This window comes from Plectropomus leopardus, chromosome 9 (genome assembly GCF_008729295.1).
Source record: "Plectropomus leopardus isolate mb chromosome 9, YSFRI_Pleo_2.0, whole genome shotgun sequence".
NCBI lineage: Eukaryota > Metazoa > Chordata > Actinopteri > Perciformes > Serranidae > Plectropomus > Plectropomus leopardus.
Window position 1 is genome coordinate 22302810 of NC_056471.1, and position 20115 is coordinate 22322924.

The 20115-nt window shown below is 38.8% G+C and overlaps 1 protein-coding gene across 1 annotated transcript in view; it reads right to left on the minus strand.

Annotated features, from left to right (window-relative positions):
- Positions 1-19220, minus strand: part of drp2 (dystrophin related protein 2) — a 105089-nt gene extending 85869 nt beyond the window's left edge. The window contains exons 1-2 of the mRNA XM_042493960.1: positions 19198-19220; positions 17338-17512 (exon numbers count right to left, since the gene is read on the minus strand). Coding sequence (XP_042349894.1) covers positions 17338-17384 — 47 coding nt within the window. The 5' untranslated portion in view covers positions 17385-17512; positions 19198-19220. The remainder of the gene's footprint in view (positions 1-17337; positions 17513-19197) is intronic.
- Between the last annotated feature and the right edge of the window lie 895 nt (positions 19221-20115).

Genomic DNA, 20115 nt, shown 5'->3' on the forward strand with positions numbered 1-20115 from the left:
TCAGAGAGATTACAGAGAGAGGCTTAGTGCTCGGTTCGATGATTAATTAATGCATAGGAGATAGGAGCAGTGTTTCTGCTGTTTTAGGAGAGAGGAGCTAAGAGAGTGCGTTGCCTCGGGGCCCACAGAAGCTTTGAGCACAGCCCCGTTCCTATCTCCTTTCTTCCCCCTCTCTTTTTTCAGTGTCTTTCTCTCTCAATTGCAGAGATGTTGCGAAAGCTGGAGAAAAGTGCGAGGGTGTGTGATAGGCCACGTTGACACAGCAGCTCTGCATTTAGTTGAAAGGGTATATATTCAAAAGGTGTGTATGTGTATCGTCTTTATCTCTAGGGATGCTACACTGTGAAAGGCTCAAGTCAGAGTAGATTATGATGCGATACATTCATTGTGTCATGCTGTCACTCTGAGCTAGTTTGTTAAGATTAGGCTCAGGTTTCGTGATGTGGAGAGTTCAACGATATGTTGAAAGAGAAAGAAGTAGAGCCAGGCTTTCTGTTGTGTTGCATAGCTGTTGCATTGTATTGTGTAACCACATCGAGGGAGCTCATAGAAACTCTGAGAGGCAAATATGAAGTCCATGTATCTTGAAATGATACTGCACCACTTTTATCATGAATCACACTGGATCAATTAACAGAACGGTTTTGTTTACACATTTGAAAACCTCACTTCTCTTGTAATGATATTCAATAATTTGGTTGAGGTTAGGGAAATGTTACCGTGAGAAGAAAACTAAAGAAACACCATCAAAGAGAGATGGCCAGAGGGCATCTTCACAAGGAGCTCTGACCAACTCAGTTCACTCCATCATGTTTAAGTTTATTTTTTTATTCATTTTTTTTTAAAATTATGTTTGTTTTCAACTGACTCTTTCCAGTTCAATCCACCAAAACATTTGAGTGACTGTTAGGGTTCCTACAGCTTGAGGCAAGTGGATTTTTTTCTTTTTTTTTTTTATAGCCACTTGGACTGAAATTTAAGACCAATTTTACAGAAGCCAATATTGAAATAAATTACTTAAGCTTATGGGGGGGATTTATTTCATTTTTCAAATAAACATAAAACATAACTCTTTGGTGATGTTATGCAAGAGGCATTCGATAAATTCTTATTATTTATATATGTATATATAATCATGATGGGAAGTATATCACATATCACAGTCAGGTACATACATTTATATACTTTTGCAATGCAATGCCAGAAAAATAAGATTCACAAAAATCCCATCTCCAATGTCTAAGCACTTTCACACATTTGAAAGAATGACTGAAAATTGAAGACATTTTAAAGCCAATTAAGGCCTTTTTTTGATTGATGGATTCAATGCCTTTCAAGACTTTTTAAGGATCCGTGGGAACCCTGACTGTGATATGTGATTACCTGTCCATCATGATGATCTTAATGCAATTCAAACACCTACTACTGCTGCTTCACATTGAAACTTCCGACTAATGAGCTTTTATTTTGAAGCAGCTACAAGAAGTGCTGAATGAGTTTGACTGTCCATCCACCCTCTAAGCTCACTGAGTTCACTAAGAAGTAAAGTTATTTCCCTGTTTTGGTGCATTTACGGATGGAAAACAACAGCACATCATCTGTACAGGTTGCAAAGAAGTAAAAAATTAGTGCATCAAGCACAACTTCGAGTATCGCAGAGCAAAACTTCAAAATTCTGACAATATAACAAGAAAGTTGTCGATCGAAATAACAAGAGGGGGGCAGACAAAAAAACATTCTGTTGGTCCACAAGAACAAAAGCGTTGTCGGTTAAAGACACACCTTCAAACAGGTAGCCTCGTTGTATCGAGATGCAAACCCCTGCTATGCTGAACTGTAATGTCAAGTTACACCAATTCGAACCAAGCCAGCACATGTGTTTGGGTTATTGGTCTACATCTACAGTGGGAAGAGACATGTTATTGTTTTCTTGTTGGTGAATCAGCTATAAAATACTGCAAGAAGAATAGCAAAACAAAACGCAGCAAGAGGTGAACTGCTTAGACCTCTCAATCAATAAACTTACTGCGTTATTTGTTAATCAATTGAAGATGATGTTTTGTAGGCACAAATTAATTTTAGTGCACATTATGAGGTTGTTGCATGGACTGGTTGTCTTAAGTGGCAGCAGCAGGTAACTGAAAGATTTTAACTTCAATATCAATAAATCATGTGGCGTGATGGCTGTAAACTGCAAACAGCATGTTCATGTTTCCCAGCCTTTTACTGGATTCCTCTCTCTCTGTCTGCTTCCCACTTTCATTTGCTGCACTGTAGGGGAAGAGTGTATTGCTGTGATGCATTCAGGGACTTCTCTTTTGGTGGAAGGAGTTTTACTGATGCCTTGCCTAAAGCGTCTCTTCCAACATCCACCTTACTGAGATTAGTGGGAGATACATTTGCTGAAGAACAGACCAGAGACTGGGGCTGTTTCCCACAACTGGAAATACTGTAGACATTTGAAGATCTACAGCAGCTGATGGCCACGGGAAGTATACTCCTCTTAGAGCTATACGTGGAAATGTTGCATGCTAGAGGCTCCAAAGGGCAACACAAGGTCAGAAAACTAAAAAAGATCACATGTAAACATCAATACCCCGAGCAACAGTCTGACAATTCTGTAACAGTCAACTATTACAAAATTAAATCACAAAGAAGCAGACTGGGAATCAGTTCATATTTTGCAGGTAAACATTTAAGGCCATGAGCTAAACCAATTTAGTAAATGACTGAGCTTACTTACTGGTGCATTCAAAACAACTCCGCTTGGACACACAACTTTAGGGACGAACATGAAACCTTACTAAGAAAAAGCTCGTCCTCCTCTATCAAAGTGACTCACACCACTAACTCTGATTCAACAATGTTCTTATTTTTTAAAGATTATTTTTTTGGCTTTTGGTCTACCGGGTGAGCTACTGGGCGTCCCATATTCAACAATTTTCTAAGTGAATGTCAGTTGTCTCTGTAAGGTATGTGAAGATTCTCACAGTATCCACAGTGAGCAAAAACACGCCATTTCATGTGTAGCGGCTTAAACTCTGAGAACGCTCGTTCAATGTGTGCCTGCGTCAGACATTATATGCAGGCATGTCAAGACGTGAATGAATCTTTTCCATTTGTATATTTCTGTCAAATGCAAATGCAGATACACAGATGTGAAGAGGCATGTGTGTGTGGTGTGTGTGTGTGTGTGTGTGTGTGTGTGTGTGTGTGTGTGTTCACCAACAAAAACTCAAAGGGACAATGAAATAACATAAATGTTAGCCCAGCAGATTGCAGAGGAAATGTAAGAGGTGTCAGGGGAAGCCAAGACACTTGAAAATAACAAAAGATGATAAATAAAAAGAACTACAGACCACTGCTTGTGCGTGTGTGTGTGAGAGTGTGAGTGTGTGGTGACAAAAATGCACTCAGGCTTATTGTGTGTGCATGTTTGTGAGTGTCTTGTGTGTAAGAGAAGATGTTTTCCATCTGAATCATTATTCCCTTTTATTATTATGTGTATGAGGGAGTGTGTATTTGTGTTTGTGTGTGTCCATGTGCATATAGAGCTGCATGTTTCTTACCAGTTATTTTGGCGAGAGTGTGTAGAATTATTGTACCAATTCAGTGCTTCCCATGTGGTGTTAATGTACCAGATTTGGAAATAAAAGGTGACTGAGGTGTGCAGAGAAAAGGGACTCTCTGTCTTCAGAGATTGCACTGTCAGAATAAATATCGAAAAGTACTTTTGCCCACAGCAAGTGCCTAAAAATGATATACATTTATGTTCAAGTGACAAAGTCATCTAGTAGCTGTAGTAATTATACCAGAATATGACTCTTGCCCGTTTGGAGCGATGGAGTTAGTAGTGTGAAGTAATTTTGGAGCATTAGTCTGTGTGCAAGTCTGCAGAGGTAGAATATAACATCAGACTTTTACATGGTGGCCAATTTTCATTCCCCATTTCAAACAGTTGCTGCTGATTTCTTTAAAGCACGACCACTTTTGCTCCCTAATCTTAGGAAAGCGGTCATTTCTTTAACTATGAAGGCATCCTCCACTTATCTTAAAGGGATCGTTCCCTTTAAGTGGGGTTGTAGGTACTTATCCGTAATCAGTTACTTACAGTAGATGGCGGATTTTTAAATGATATAACAGCTACCGCTCCCCATCAGATATTGCTGCAAAGTAAAGTGAAAATACTCTAAATATAACATAGGATTAAACAGATATTAATTTTGTTTTTTTTAGGTGGCTACAACATGTTTTTGTAAACAGCAGTACATTGCTTAGCTTCTATGTTGGAAGTCATGCTGCCCCCTTCTCCAAACTGGGGGCATGCCTGCAGACATCTACTATATGAAATACACTGACCCGACAGTGTTGGTGATAGTGATGTCACATCAGATTAGGAAACGCTTACATTTGTCATTCTGGAGGGCGTGGACAAAATGTATTTTAGTGTTTAATTAAGAGGACTTGTTGGTTCTAAATCTGACAAAATCGTTAATCGAAACAGGATTGAGCTTCTTTAGACATATTTGAAAGAGGTTTAGCATTTGTTGGTATTTTGCAAGCAACAGCCATTTATTGTGCTCATATCGTGTTGGCAGCTCATTTCCATTGTCATCAGCCACTCCTGCTTCTCAGTTCAGTTCAAACAGAAGACAGAAAATCTGAGAAGCTAATCTGGAGAGAAACAGTAACAAAGGACAGAGGGGCTTTCAGGACAACAAAAAGTGAAGTTAATTAAGGGCACATCCCTTGTCCCAGCTGTTTTAATAGGTGGCTTCAAGCCCCTGGGCAGTGGCTGTGACCAGGGAGCGATCGCGTGTCCTGGCTGGATGGATAGGTGCACACAGACGGCAGTATCCAGCTGCAGCCAGCTGTCAAACTATAACAAAGGAAAGGTACCTCCTTTTGTTCAGATACATATTATTGTGATAGTCTATATACACAACAGCAGCCAGGTCATTATGTGGTGCTGAAGCCACTTTAATTTGTCCACTTTGACTCTGAATAATATCTTTAGCCTGGGTTTGCTGTTTGTTTGGTTGTTTTTGTTGTGTCTTTTCAGAATCATTGAAAAAATGAATTTATTTTTATAATGTGTGTACACTGTGTGTTAGGGTTCAGTCAAGAAAGAAAAGTCAGGCTTATATCTATGTTTTTACTAAATAGATGTTGTCGTATGCTGGCATTGGATTGTGATGTGATTGAAAATGTTTCTTTTGATTTTGATTTACCTAAATGCCTGTGGAGATTCCATTAAATAGTCATTAAACAAATATCTTCCGTGTTTGTGTTGGTAAAGCTCACATTGCTCAGTAGAGTTCAGGGATGTAATTGTAATAACAAATGAAAACTGATCAACTGCGTTTATATTATTCCACACTGCAACAACAGTACCGACATGACAGCTAAGGAGCATTTTAAATGGCAGCATTTTCAAAGCAGACTTTCAAAAAGTAACTAAAAAAGTTACTTATTACTGTAATAAATTATTTTAGTCTGGGAGTAATCAAAACAAATGTAGTTACTTTGTTAATGAAGTTTCTTGCAACTGTAAATATAAATATTTTTCAGGAGCTTGCAAAACACTGGTGACTGCTGTCCTCATTGCTTATCTCTTGCTAAACAATGACAATGGTTGCATATACTGTACATGCACAAAAAATTCAGTTTTTTGCCCTGATTCCAAAAAAGACAACATTCCTACTAAGCTGTTTACATGGCTACTGAAAATCAATATTCCCATTTATGTGCAGCCATGCATATTCCAATAAATGTGCCCTAACATGGCATTCATCACATCAATATATGGAACTGTGGAACAGCCTGAGACACTTGTCCTTTTTGCTTCTTTGCATCATAATATGATTTTTGTACCAGTGGTGACTTATTGGACCGTGCAGACACAGCCTCCCTCTTTCAAACAGTCACTCACCTCCTCCAAAAGGTCATTCAAAAAAAAGGCCAACTTTGGATTATCTAAACATAATATGCTCTTTACATGACCCACATCAGATTCTGAACATTGTTACATTTGAAAAAATTGTGGAATATCAGAGCGTATATAAACTTAGACAGTGTTGAGGCCAATATGACTCTAAACACAAAATAAACCTTGATTGTTATGTGATATGTTCTATATAGATGGCTTATTTTGGCTGATGGAGCACCTCAACAAAAAGCAGGAAGGAACAAAGCGTTGCTATTTTGTAAAGTCCACGGTTATAAAACTAGAGTCAAACTACCTGTTTACATATTAAAGAGAGTTTTGACTCTGGTATTTCACAGAGGAACCGGGGCTTTGAGGGATTGGGCAGACTGCGCCGATTAGTTAGTTGGATGATAATGGCTCTCTAAAATAACACGCAGCTGTTATATAAGCCCGAGAGTTGTAGTGAGAAGCTTACAGAGCTTATCGGCCGCTGCCTCTCTGTAAAGTCGCTATCTCATCCGCAAAAAGAAAAAATAATTATCATTATTACTATTATTGTTGTTTCTGATGCTGATGATGGTAATCATACAAAATTTTATAATTAGAAATTTCAACAAAGCCCCCGTTCAGCAAGGGATAACGTCAACATAATCAGTTATAATTTCTCTCTGTGGCTGAGTTAAAGAGGAACTTTTTTTTCCCCACAATCCTTATTTATTCCTTTTGTTCTCCGAACAATATGTCAGTTTTTCTTTGTCCTTGTGTTGGAGTGTTACTTTAATTATTTGCCTATATGCTTTGCCTGCTTGCCTGACTAAGGTTATACAGTGTCATTGGTAATTAATTCTGATAAATTGGTTCATTAACGCAGCAACATGTGAAGGCTATATGTGTGTGTTCGATTTCAAAGTCAGTGTGTTTTAGCCTTGAGAACCTGTGTAGCAATGTATAATAAGTTTTGTGGTCCTTTTAAGTGCTTATATAACTTTTTATGCCAACACTTTTTGCACACTTTTTTTTATGAAACTGTCTATTGTTTTTTATCACAGTTCTTTAGACAATATTTACTTGATATAAATAGTTGGATCATTGGCTATGGTTGGCTCACATAAATAGAGTTTTTAAATTAAGCCTCATTATTACAGTGACAGTGCCCCTTTAATTCAGGAGACAAAGGACGTGTTGAGAGAGGCAGCAAAAGAAAAACTGATTTCAAATCAGCTGCCGGTCAAAAAGGTGAATTATGATGAGTGAAATATGCAGCAACCACTTTTAACATGTTTTATTATGTCTTCTGTCGCCCCTTTGTTTGAAATTAAGACACTAACACTCAACATATCTCTGCAGGAGAGAAGCAGATACATGCTTGAATTGTCACTAATTAGTCTTTGACACCAATATGAAGAATATAAATTCATGCAAACTCATTATTCCATGAAGCAGTGTGCCTTATTTGCCTAAAGTCATCACAAGCGCTGCTCTTTGAAGGAGCAAAATCATTATATTTTCAGTGGATTTCAGACCGAATGTAAATGAGCCACAGGTGTGAATCCAAGTGCATATTTTGATGTCAAAAATGTTTCTCTTATTCACATATACATTTACAAGGGACCTACTGAACATTTTATTATTTTCTGTTGTATATACAATGTTGTTTTACAATGTCAGTTGTTCATATTAAACATGGCCAAACTTTCAAATAATGAGGTAAATTTAAGTAAAAGTAATCCCTGTGAGCAAAAAACGTGGGCTTCAGACTGTTCTAAATGATCTGTTTCCAACATTTTCTTCTACTTTAAGAGGAGCTGACATCAGCTCGCGACCAATTTCTCTCCGTGGTCATCTGCTCCAGGTGACTGCAGTACTGCAGTTCATATTACATACTTTGCTACACATAGCTAATGTCAAGGAAACATGTAATCCTGGATGCAGATGTTAATTTCTTCAAGACTATGGATCAGATTCCTGCTAGAGCATGTTGGACTGTTAAGATTTTGGTTTAGAAGCTTTAATTGGTGATTTTTGTTAGAAAGTGCTCCTTCACTCTGTTACAGTAATTCTTCAGCTGTTAAAACATTGCCACATGTTGCTACATGCTAATGTCAGGGAAACATGTAATCTAAGCTGCTGATTTTGGTAATTTCGGTTTAAATTCCTGCTGAAACATGTTGGATTGTTAATTTGTTTGTTAGATATTTTTCACAGTAGAAAGTGCTGATACACTCCATGAGAGTAATTCCTCTGTTGCAAGTACACTGCTAGATGTAGCAAGCTCACATCATAGAAAAATTTAATCTTGGCTGTTGATGTTAACTTCTCGATTTCGGATCATGCCGCAGAGACACACGGAAAGACCAAGAGAGAGAGAAAGGTGTTTCTGTACAGGCAGTATGAGGAAAATAAATAGATTTTTGTGAGATGTATTATGCAGAATTTGCCTAAAAAAACAATGTATAGACAAAAGTTATCACTCTTAATCATGTTGTATGACCCACTAAAAGTGTGTGGCAGGGTACTGATCTGCAGAGACTCTGCTCCCTGCCTGTTTTTTTCTTATTTTGTCTGAATTTGTTGTGTTCTGTACTTTCCTGGGCACGGCACGAAGGTAAGGTTTGGAATTTATTAATAGGTAGTGACCAGGTGCCAGACCATGACAAGCATGCATCCAAGAGGAAGCTAGAAAAATCACTGACTCAGCGCAGACAAAACGCAAACATAACAAGGCGAAACAGCAAGCTGACATAGCTGGAGTTGGTTTGTTTCACTGGTGAGTGCGCTTACAAACAGTAACCAACAATTTCTGCATATACCTATGAAATATATAAAAATGTTCTGGCAGAAACCCAAAATACAAGTATGAGCATGAAATGAGCAGGATACATCTCCCATGAACTGTTTTCTTTTTGAACTGTTTGCAAAATTCAGAATAAATGTAGCGCAAGAATAGAAGATCAGATGTATAACCCTAAGCCTGTGTGTAGGTGCATGTGCAAGTTAACAGGCATGATAACAGATGTAATTTTTAATCCTAAAAATCAAAACACAACACTGAAACCTGTTTTCACCCTAAAATTGATTGATGCATTTTTAATTCCTTGATTAACACTAAGCACCAATCTATAGTTACTATTTTATGAGGCTGTTAAAGGTCAGTAATGATTGTAAACACAGCAGTAAAATATGCCAATTAACAAGCAGATTACGATGATAAAACACACACACAAAGCGAGCAGACTTTGTGTGATCAAAAAACATATTGATTGCCATTTATAACAGACTTGCCCTCCTCTGATCTCGATGCAGGTTTTGGTTTGCAGGTCTTCAAGTACACAGAGCTAATGTACTAAGCGTGTCTTTAGTCCCTGAGCCCTCATTGTTCTTTGCAGCTCCGGCAGCACGATGTTTTCACTCCTTTGGGGATTTGATTTGCTCCATATAAACCATTCAGCATGCCTGGGTACAGTGTGTGCACGGAGCCTTATTATCTCCTCCTGCTAGTCAAACAGACACTGTAGCAGTCCAAGAAAGTCCAACATTTTGTCTAATCTGTGTGAGACCACCTCTGATTTGTTCTGCGCCAGATGATGGGTATGAAGGCAGTTCTCCTCGCAGCTTCACTACTGTTTAATTTCAAAGTGGCAATTCATCAAATTATTCATGGGGCTCCTAATTCCCCATGTATCAAAGTTTGTTGGCGTCTGTCCTACATGTCTCGAAGCTGTGATTCCTTCTTTATCAATGTCTTCATTCACTGGTTTGCTTTACCCAGAGTGACACGCGTGACGTCAATAGCAGTCTCTCAAGGAAAAGAGAATGAGCTTTGTATGAGGCCTGAATTAATTATTACAAGAAGGCCTGTAGTCAAGACCGACTTAATTAAGTCCAACACCAAAGATAGTCAAGACCAGAACAATATTTACAACCATAAAAGGTCAACAGGAGAGCTGGGACAATGTGCTTATCCCCAATTTGATACTTTCACATTTGTTTGGGTGCCAATTGAATCCGTATTGATTACATTTTAAGTGTTGCAATTGAAATTACAACTTATTTACAGTCAAAATTGAACACAATTTAATAAATAACATTAAACATAGTCAAAAATAAATATTGTGCATAACATAAAAGCCACCTGAAGTCATTAATGACATTTTAATTTGAAATATTTTAAATGCATGCGAAATGTGTGGCACTTTGCACTGTGCTTTATAAACACTGCAAATCATCCTACAAACCATGAAAACACCTTATTTAATAAAAGATTAACATTTATTTACTGTTTTTAATGTCCCAATTCATCTCCATTAAAACACACACACTGACTCTATCAGGCATGAGTGTGCATGCTAACTGACACACACATACATCCAGACTTCAAGATTTCCCATTTCCTCAAAAACACCTCTCTTGTTCATTCTTGCGTTAAGACATCCAGCCTGCACGAGTGCATGCCAGGCTCAGACATACTTTACTTTTTACTCAGACATACTACCCGTCAGAAGGACGCAAACTCAAATTCATGAGGTCTCACAGCGCACGTTTGTGCTTGTGCACGTGTGCATGAAAAGGAGTGAGAGAGAACGAGCCGTTGATGAGGAGCTGCTGGTCTCACATGTCAATCCAAACTTCTGCTGGTTTCCTCTGGGTGTCTAAATAATAAGTTTCACCAACTAATATTTCTGGTGCCAACTGGCAAGGGTAGCAACATCTAATGGACTAGTTGACTAATCATGCACATCACTGACTCCATCACTGTTTACAAGACTGTACTAATAGGTTAAGACCTCAAACTAGAATTACCACCACGCGACTGTATGCTTCCGAAGTTAAATCCATGTTTGTGAAAACATGGATGCTTCACACACATTTTCCCCCAGCAGCACAGAAGATCCACACAATCAGAAGAGTTTCTAGGTGGGCACCCAAGATTAGTGTCACCAATACAGTATATGTCTCAGAAATGTTTTGTGAGGTCACATTGACCTTTGACAGCCAATCGCCAAATTGTAATCAGTTTATTCTTGAGTCCAAGTGAATGTTTGCGCCAAATTTGAGAAAATCCCCTAAAAGCCTTCTTGAGATATTGCATTCACAAAAAGGAGTGACCTGTGACCTATGACCACCAAAGTCTAATCAATTATCCTTGAGTCCAAGTGGACATTTGTGCTAAATTTGAAGAAATTCCCTCACAAGAAAAGAGGCTGAGGGTCGCATGGACAACCAGAAAACACAATGCCTCCAATGCCAACAAGAGGGCATAAAAAATGTCACTTGCTTACAAAATGGAGCATCAGGTAAAATCAAAAACCTAAAAATGTAATATTGTGTTAGAAGTATTTGACCCAGCAGCTCAAACCACACCCGTTAGTATTACAGTACGGAGTAAAAGTGAGAGCATGAGCAAATATGTACATGGCATCGTTAACCTGGAATAAACTATTGAATCACAGGCAGCAATGAAAGCAAAAATCCTTCAAGCGACTGAACGATTGATGGTAGAGTCCCACACACACCTGCCATCCCACTGCTAACCCCTCGAGCGGCACAAGGTTGTCACTCCTGACCTCGAACAATAGAATTATCATTAACATGTAATTGGAGCTCAATAAGTCCTGCGGGTATCTTACTGTAACTTGCCTGTGAGCAATGTAGGCAAAGTGGAGCAGAGAACCACCAAAGGGCATCGCACTAAGCTTGAGATGCCTGTGGGGGGCGCTAGAAAGGGAGGGAGGAGAAGAAAGGAGGTGGAGGGTGGATAAGTATAAGAAAAAAAAACACTGTAAGAGAAGGGGAGGAAGAGCCAAAAGGTAGAGACTAAATGAGAACGAAAGAGACCTTGAATGAGGAGCAAATCAACAGATATCTCTACTTGTGAATAGAAACAGGAACATTGTTGTAATGACAAAAACACACTAAGACAAAAACAGACTCGGAGGTCCCCCCTTGCCCTCAGACAGACGCTCAGCGTGGGCGGCTGGCTCTCTGCAGTTATCCCAGCCATGCGGCAAATAAAATTCATAACATGCCACTGAGACACCCACACCAACCTCAGTGGGCATTCCCTGCAGTGCAAAACAGTGGGCACCTCACGACGTGGCACGGCTCGAGTCACAAACAAAGCCTGGTATTGTGTGCGGTTGACACTGCAATGGGCTAATATACATGTGAAATCTATTTGAATTTGTACATTTTAACTGAGGAGGCACTCTGTGCTTCTGCTGCTGCTACACTGGGGCCGTTTTGTGATGATTCAGCAACAAGCTGTTTTGTGTTTGACTGCCATAGTATGCAAAGTGCAGCTGGTCTCAGTGGAAATACAGCTTGATCACATCGCTGACACTAACATACGCTGGGCAGGAGATGAGTTACAAAACACATTGAGGAATACAACTCACTAATGTTAAAGGGATAGTCTGCTTTTTTAGGGGGAAAGGCAGCGGAATAAGCTTGTTTTCTAGCAGAAATAACATGACTGATGTCCCTCTCACGCCTGGTACATACTGCCTGCGTGAGCAGCATGTGAGTGTCATGGAACCTGTTGAGATGGGTTTTTTTCGGTGCTCGTGTTAACAGATTAGAGCAGCCACAATGCCGACGTGAGCAGCGCTGTCAACCGCAGAACATCCTGAGAAATGGTGGCCCACCGAATTTTCTGCATGCAGCGCACGGTTGTCAGCAGAAATAGACCGTGAAAGTGTTGTTTTGATAATTGTATCGACTCTATGCCACCTTTTATTACAATTTTAATGTCTTTATCTGTCACAGACATGGGAATATACAAATATATGTTTTACTCAAACTTTCCTGTTTTTGTTTCAAAACAGAAGTCCTTTGACAACTTCTCTATCAACAGAATCCCATCAGTTGTTGACTCAAGGCATTTTATTGTGAAATATCTGCAGGACCGTGTTGCTGACAATGCAGGAGCTTGCAAGACTTTATAAATTAATGGAATATTTGCTTACAATTGTGGAAATACAGTTCTTATAGCAGCAGGCAGCTCTGCAGCAGCGCCACAGCAACAACACTGCCTGTGTGAACACCACATGCGTGTAAGGCGCTGCAGTTCGGTGAGGTTGCCGTCACGCACAGCTCACGCACACAGTGTGTTCCAGGCGTCATATCTAGTAATGCAAAGTAATTAAGTACATTTGCTCAAGCACTGTGCTAAGTACAATTTTGAGGTTCCTTTTCCTTAATTGAGTATGTCCATTTTATGCAGCTTCATTCTTCTATATATTTTGGAGGCCAATATTCAACTTTTTACTTCACTAGCCAAGGGAACCAGGTCCAGCAGCCTTCATGAGGCTCCTAAAGGGCTGATGTGGTCCAGCACAACGCAAAACACCCATAGTTCACAATCATGTTTTAAGGTGATGGATATTTTTTGAAATCACTTCTCCAAAGCCTTTACTGTCTGAACGTCGCAGTAGCCAAAATTCTGCTCCAAATTAGATCCGAAAACAAAATGCCAATTTCTGGGTACTCAATTAAAATTTTGAAACATTGGTAAACATTTTGATATTTGATGCTGGGAATCTCTTAACATTCATACTTTAAACAGTCCTTGAATAACTTACAAAAATGATCTTGATTAAAACCTTAGTCTTAAAAACAACCCTTGGAGAACCTGTTTTTCATAAGCAAATTGTTCTGAGTAGATCCTCAGCCCTTTATCCCTTTAAGAGCCCTTATTTCTAAAAGTGTACCTGTACTTATCCCTTGTATGGGAAATTACATTTTTCCACCACCTGCTCATATCTGTAGTGTTAATAAGAAGCTACAACAGCAGCCAGTTAGTTTAGCTTGACTGTAGGAAGTTGTCATGAGCTTCATTTTATCCTTCTTTATTTTTTTTTCAGAAATATGTTTAAGTCATGTTTTCTCTAAATAAACATCTTAAATACACTGAAACCACCCACACTCTCATTCTGTAATTTCTCACACAATAGTTACAGATGGCTGAGTGGCCCTAGCAATATGCTTGCAGTAATAAATGTCTCTTTTATATATATTCATAATGATTTAGCAGTGATTATGACAGACAGAGCGGGACACAGTGTTGTGGTCCACTTATTTGGTGCTATTATTTCAATTCTGTGTAAGACATAAAACCACAACTTGATATAGTACAAAACACACAGCAATAAGAGCAGCGTGTCTACATTTTTTGCCCGTGGCATCAAAGCACTGTTTTGTAGTCAATAACACATGCTACACAGCTGGTGTGTATGGGTAAAGTGGCTCACGGTGTAATGATTTTGCCTACTTTCCATACACGACGCCAAAAAGTGATCAAGTCCCTAACCTTCTGTTATCACCGCCGAGTCCAATTAGCTGAGCGACACTGTGTCACACTGATAAATTCTCTGTGCCACTGCCATCTGTAAACATTTAGAGAATGCATTTAGTGCACTATTTACTCCTTATCTTAAATTGTTTAATTCTCTGGGTGTTTCCAGAAATGGGTACTTTCACATCAGCGTTGAATTTTGGAGACACAAATATTCTTTAGCTGTGCTAACAGCATGACTCCAAGGTCTGCAAAGTCGGTCTGTCGGTCAGTTCACCACTTTGGACCAAACTGATTTATCTTAACAGAAACTGGATAGATTGTCTTAAAATTTGGTACAAATATTCACGGTCCCCTGAGAAGGTATCCAAGTGACTTTCGACTCCCCTGACTTTTCCTGCAGCACCACTAGTGGGTCAAAGTTTTCACTTATCCAGTGAATTATCTCAACATCTACTGGACTGATTGGCACAAAATTTGGGACAAACTTTGCAAGCATGGCTGCAGACTCTGTTTAAGAAACACAGCACAAAAAAACAACCGAGGAAGTTGAATTTAAATGCAGTTAAAGTACAGTATACTATAGGGTATAATGTACAACAGTTTAAAGGATAGAAAGAAGAAGCCATGAGTTGGAACAGAGCCTCAGCCACCTGTCAATCAATGCCAGACAGGCCATTATAAAGCCAGTCGTCTGCACTTGTCCGGCCGCCGGCATTAAACGCAGTCAGACGTTTCCTCTGGACTGCATCACCCTCAAGGTTAGATGGCTTTTCAGTGAAGCTCTTTCTCATTCATTCATTCTTATATCCTTCTTTCCCTCTGCTCCTCCCATTTACCCGCATCCCATCTCTCCTCTGTGATGATTTAATACCAGCTGTCTACTTTCTCTCTCTCTCCCCCTCCATCGACTCCTTCCTTTATTCCTCCCTTTCTCTCTCAGCCTGATGAAGTCAGAGTGCAGCTCTGGTATAAACAGCCACTGCAGGCCATCCATAGTGATCTCATTACACAGGACTGCGGGGGAAACTGTCTTAACCAATTTCACAACTATCCTTCCTTAACCTCCCCCTCCCTCTTCCTAGATGCATCAGGGTCAAGTAAGCAATTAAGGGGCCAATTGTCTAAACAGGATGCCAGCTGAATTGAAGAAACAGAAATGATGCGGCAAGCCTGGACAGTTTCCAATTAAGCATCAAAGAACAACACGAATGCCCTCTAATTGTTTTGCACTGGCAAACCTCTCGAGTGTAACTTGTGCAATGGCTGTATTAACCCATATTATATTCATAATTAATAAGCCGACTGAAGGAAGAGTACTGAAATATGTATTTTTGTTTGACAGCACATTATTCGACAATACTTTTTTAATTGCCTGAAAACTGAGTGTGAATGGCGACAGGAAGAATTGTCGGAGGAAAATGGAAAACAAACAAATAGACAGAGACTGTATGTATATATGTTAGACATCATTAGGCTCTATTTACCTGTGTGACTTAAATGTTAACATATTAGCATAATGTCTCCCCACAGATTCAACTAAATAAGGACAACTGCCACTGTAATTAAAAGTACAATTCTCACTTAATATTCCAATAGAAACAGTACAAATTCCCTGGGAATCAAGTGTCTATATAACATTATACTTTAATTTATGTTCCCCAGAATAAAAAAAATATGATTTTCTTGTGTTTATGTCCCCTAAAATGTCTGACATTGACTATTCTGACTTGTACTGGTGCAAAGTTTGTCACTAGTGAGGTATTTTAACATTCCTCTACTGAAGGAGGCGACGTGTGCGTGCTTCCCTTAAACCTGAGATTCAAACAGACACCAAGCAAGCGAGATGAGGTATGTCACAAATACAAAGGCCAATGCTGCAGGAAACATTTAACAAGAGGGGAACGGACTTTGACACAACACCAGCTAAGACTCCTGAACCCTCCAGCACAGAGCAGACTTGTTGAGCGAGAGTTAGCATTAGCATAGTGAAAGTTTTGACAGCAAATATGGTAGAGAGTGCAGTTTAAGGAAGTAAACCGGACCCTGGAGCTTCCTTCTACAATCAGCTAAAAAGCCCACTGCAGCAGATATTACTGTATGTTTCACAATTAGTACGGTGTCAGCCAAACAACATAAACACAAGATGCTGACTACACTTATCATTCTGACATCTGCTAGTTGTAATTTTTAGTGCACAGTGATGATGTCTAACAGAAATGTTAAATATCCAATATTGATTTTTCTTTTGTTCATTATTGTCACTATGATGTTTAATTTTTAATATTTTTACCAACTTTTCAATCTGAAGACAGTTTTTCCTCATTACAAAGGTGAACAATACAGACTTTATAAAGCACTTTATAAAGTCTAATATGTTTATGATCCCAAAAAGAAGCATACTTTAGTTTATTTTTTTTAACAATCATCAATGCAAATTAATAAAATGCCTGTTAATGTTATTTTGAATTAGAAGATTATATTTGTATAAAATAAAACATTTTAATGTGATGTAATTTTACATAACATTAACATTTATTTTTGGCAGGCAGTCCCTGACCCAGATTAATTTTTGGCCCTATATAGGAAGCAATATGGACCCCTCTGCTTTAAAAGGTGTCTGGAGAGGGACCATCAGCAAAAACCTGTCAGACCCACCTTTCAGTTGCACTACACATCTCTATACCAACAGGGCATTTGGCTAATTTATAGCAACTGGGTTATAAAGAGAAAGTTGTTTTACCTTTTGGTTTTGTGTTTCACAGAAATGCTTGCAGTCATTCAGTAGAGTGCTCAGTAAACTCAGTGAATCTCAGTGAAGCAGATTGTGTTTAGAATAACAGTGATGGCTTGCTAGAGGCTAACAAAAAAACTGTATAAAGCTGAAACTGATCAGATGTTTTCTTTGGAAACTTGTCTGTGCACTGACAATGTCATAAAATAAATCAACTTTTTCATTTCTTTTTCTTTTGAGCCAACTTGTAGGCAGAAAAACAATCAGCAGTTTACAGCTATTGTTGCCACAGAACAGACGACCTCCACTGAAGCTTACAAATGCATCTTGGCTCTGAAAACATCTTCCCTCCAGTAAACACCACTATGAATGTCCTCTTACCGGATGTTGTGGGACTTGCGTTTGATCTCGTTCCAGCACAGGTTCATTTCTCCTGTTTGGTGCGGGCCGCCTCCTCTCAGTCTCCTGCACTCGGTCCCCTCCTCCTGCCCCTCACCGTCCACTGTGGACTGGCAAGGCACACAGTGGCATCCCGGCCACGAGGGCCGCCCCGCAGCTAGAGACAAGAAACAGCAGGTGATTGCAGTGAAATTATTTGAGTTGTTGAAGACTGATTTTCACAAATAAATGTATTCTAATTTATACTGCCAATAAAGGTAGGATTAGAACATCTGCGGCTTTGCCAACCCCAGGGGGCAGGCTCAAACAAGACACTGCAGAAGAAAAGATAAACCACTGAAGGACTGTCTGGGGAAAAAAATCACAGCAATTTTCACTGGAATTGTCTCAATGAAAAATAATTCTCAAAATGACCACAAAGAGAAATAACTACAAAACTACCAGAAAAGAAACAAAAATATAAACAATTTCCTCAAAGAGACACAAAATTACCCCAGATCGACATAGAACAAAGGGACACAAAGCAACCACAAGAGACAAAAGAATGGATTAAACAAAAGCCAAAAACATAAAATTTCCCTCAAAGAGAACATCACCAAAAGAATTCACTCAATAATCAAAAGTGACTTAAAACAGCCTTAAAATGACTCAAAAGGTCTACAAAGAGACACAAAACAACCACAAGATGACACAAAATGACCAAGAAATACACAATTACCTCCGAGACACTCGGACTGTCCTCAAAGTGATACAAGTCTACAAATAAAGACAAAACAACTACAGGGAGACATAAAATTATGAAAGAAATAGACATAATGAATTGACTTAATGACCTCGAAACGACACAAAACAACTATAAAGTGACACAAAATGACTACAAAGAAAATACTTCACACAACTACTTCAGTGACACAAATGGACTACAGAGACAAAAAGAACCACAAGAAGACACAAAATAACTTAAAAAGGGACACAAAAAGACTACAAAGAGATACAAAAACAACCACAGAGAGACATGCAATGACCACAAAATAGACACAATGACCTCAAGGAGACACAAATTGATTCACAGCGACACAAAAAGACAGAAAACAACCACAAAGTGACATAAAACAACTACCAAGAGACACAAAGTGGCACAAACCAACCAAAAGAAAAAAAAATGACCCAAACTACACATAATTACCTCAGAGAGACACAAAATGATAAGAGGATGCATAACGACAATAAAGACAAATGAAACAACAACCAAAAACTCAAAAAACTTTGAACCAAAACAAAGTCTGTGTTTTGATCTTATATATGAGAGGGGTTTGGTTCTTTTGCATATATATATTGTAGCCAAGGGCCCACTGTCTCATAATCCACCCATGAGTTCAATATTTTAGGGAATAAGCTTCTTCACTTCAATGCTGAGAGTTATATGAAGAGATTGAAAAGCTCTCATATCTGTATGTTAAATATAAAGCTGCAGCCTTGAGACTGTAAGCTGAGCCTATAGCACCAAGACTGGAGACAAGGGGAAACTCGGCTGTCTGAAGGTAATAAATTCAACAAATTAGCACGTCTTAAGCCCTCTAATCACACATTATATATTGTTTGCTTAATCTGTGCAAAAAATTAAGTCTAGGACCAACAATTTGCCCTGTTACAGAGAGTTATGTGCCTGTGATGCCACCTGCTTTACATCACTTTGGTTTCATACATCAGTCAGTTTATTTAGTATTGTTGGCAGTAAAATCATTTCTATTTGCAGCAAGTGCGCCTAGTTAATTTCTGTACGGTCACACTTCAGTTTGTTCTTTTTCTTGAGTTGCTCTAATTTTGGTTTCTTTGATTTACCTGTGCTGAAGGTTCTGTTGCTGGAGGGACATCCTGTCAGGCTGGAGTAAAATATTAACCCCCTAAAACACAGCTCTTAAATACAGGAAGTGAAAAATCAGGACGTACCATGTGCCCTGCACATCATGGGGGGTTTGGGTTTTGTTAGTCCAGAGATGTTGTTTATTTCTTTAGACTTTTTTAGTTTGTGGATCTCCTTTGTCTTAGTTAATTGTTCAAATATTTACACTGATCGACTAATTGTCTTATTTTTTTTAATGTTTAATTTAGTTGGCTTCATTTGTCACTTTGTTACCCCCTTTGTTTCAGAAATATGGTCTGATGAGTTATTGTCTATGTTCCCCTTTGTGTTCAGTTTTATGTTAATATAGCTTGAGTTGCTTTTTAGTTTACCTCTTTTATTGGACCAGAATTTTGTTGCACATTTTGTTTCATTTTTGGGGAACTACAACCCTCTTTTTGAAAATCCATCTGTGATTCTTCATGCCTGCCAGCTCTCACAGTCCCCTGCTGACTCCTTGAAACTCTTTCAGAAATGTAAAACTCTTCCTTTAAAGCTGCTATAATCAATATCCCGTCGCAGCGGGGTCACTCACAGCAACTGAACCACAGACCTACATTCTCTGTATGACCTACATGAGCAAAGGACACTATCAGTGAGAATATATTTCTATGTAGTAATTTTTACTGCCTGTCTGTGCATTTTCCTTGAAAACCAGATGAAACTAGTTACAGCATGCAGACCAGAGAAGCCTATAATGGTTTTCGTTTTCTAAGGCAAAGTTTTGCATGAGTGTTGGCAAGTTAAAAAGAAAGCAGAAGGACATTTTTCCTGTAAGAACTTTTTTCAATGTTATATTTTGTGGTTATGTAGAATAACGGGGCAGGTCAGCAAAGAGAAAAACAAAAGAAGTGACC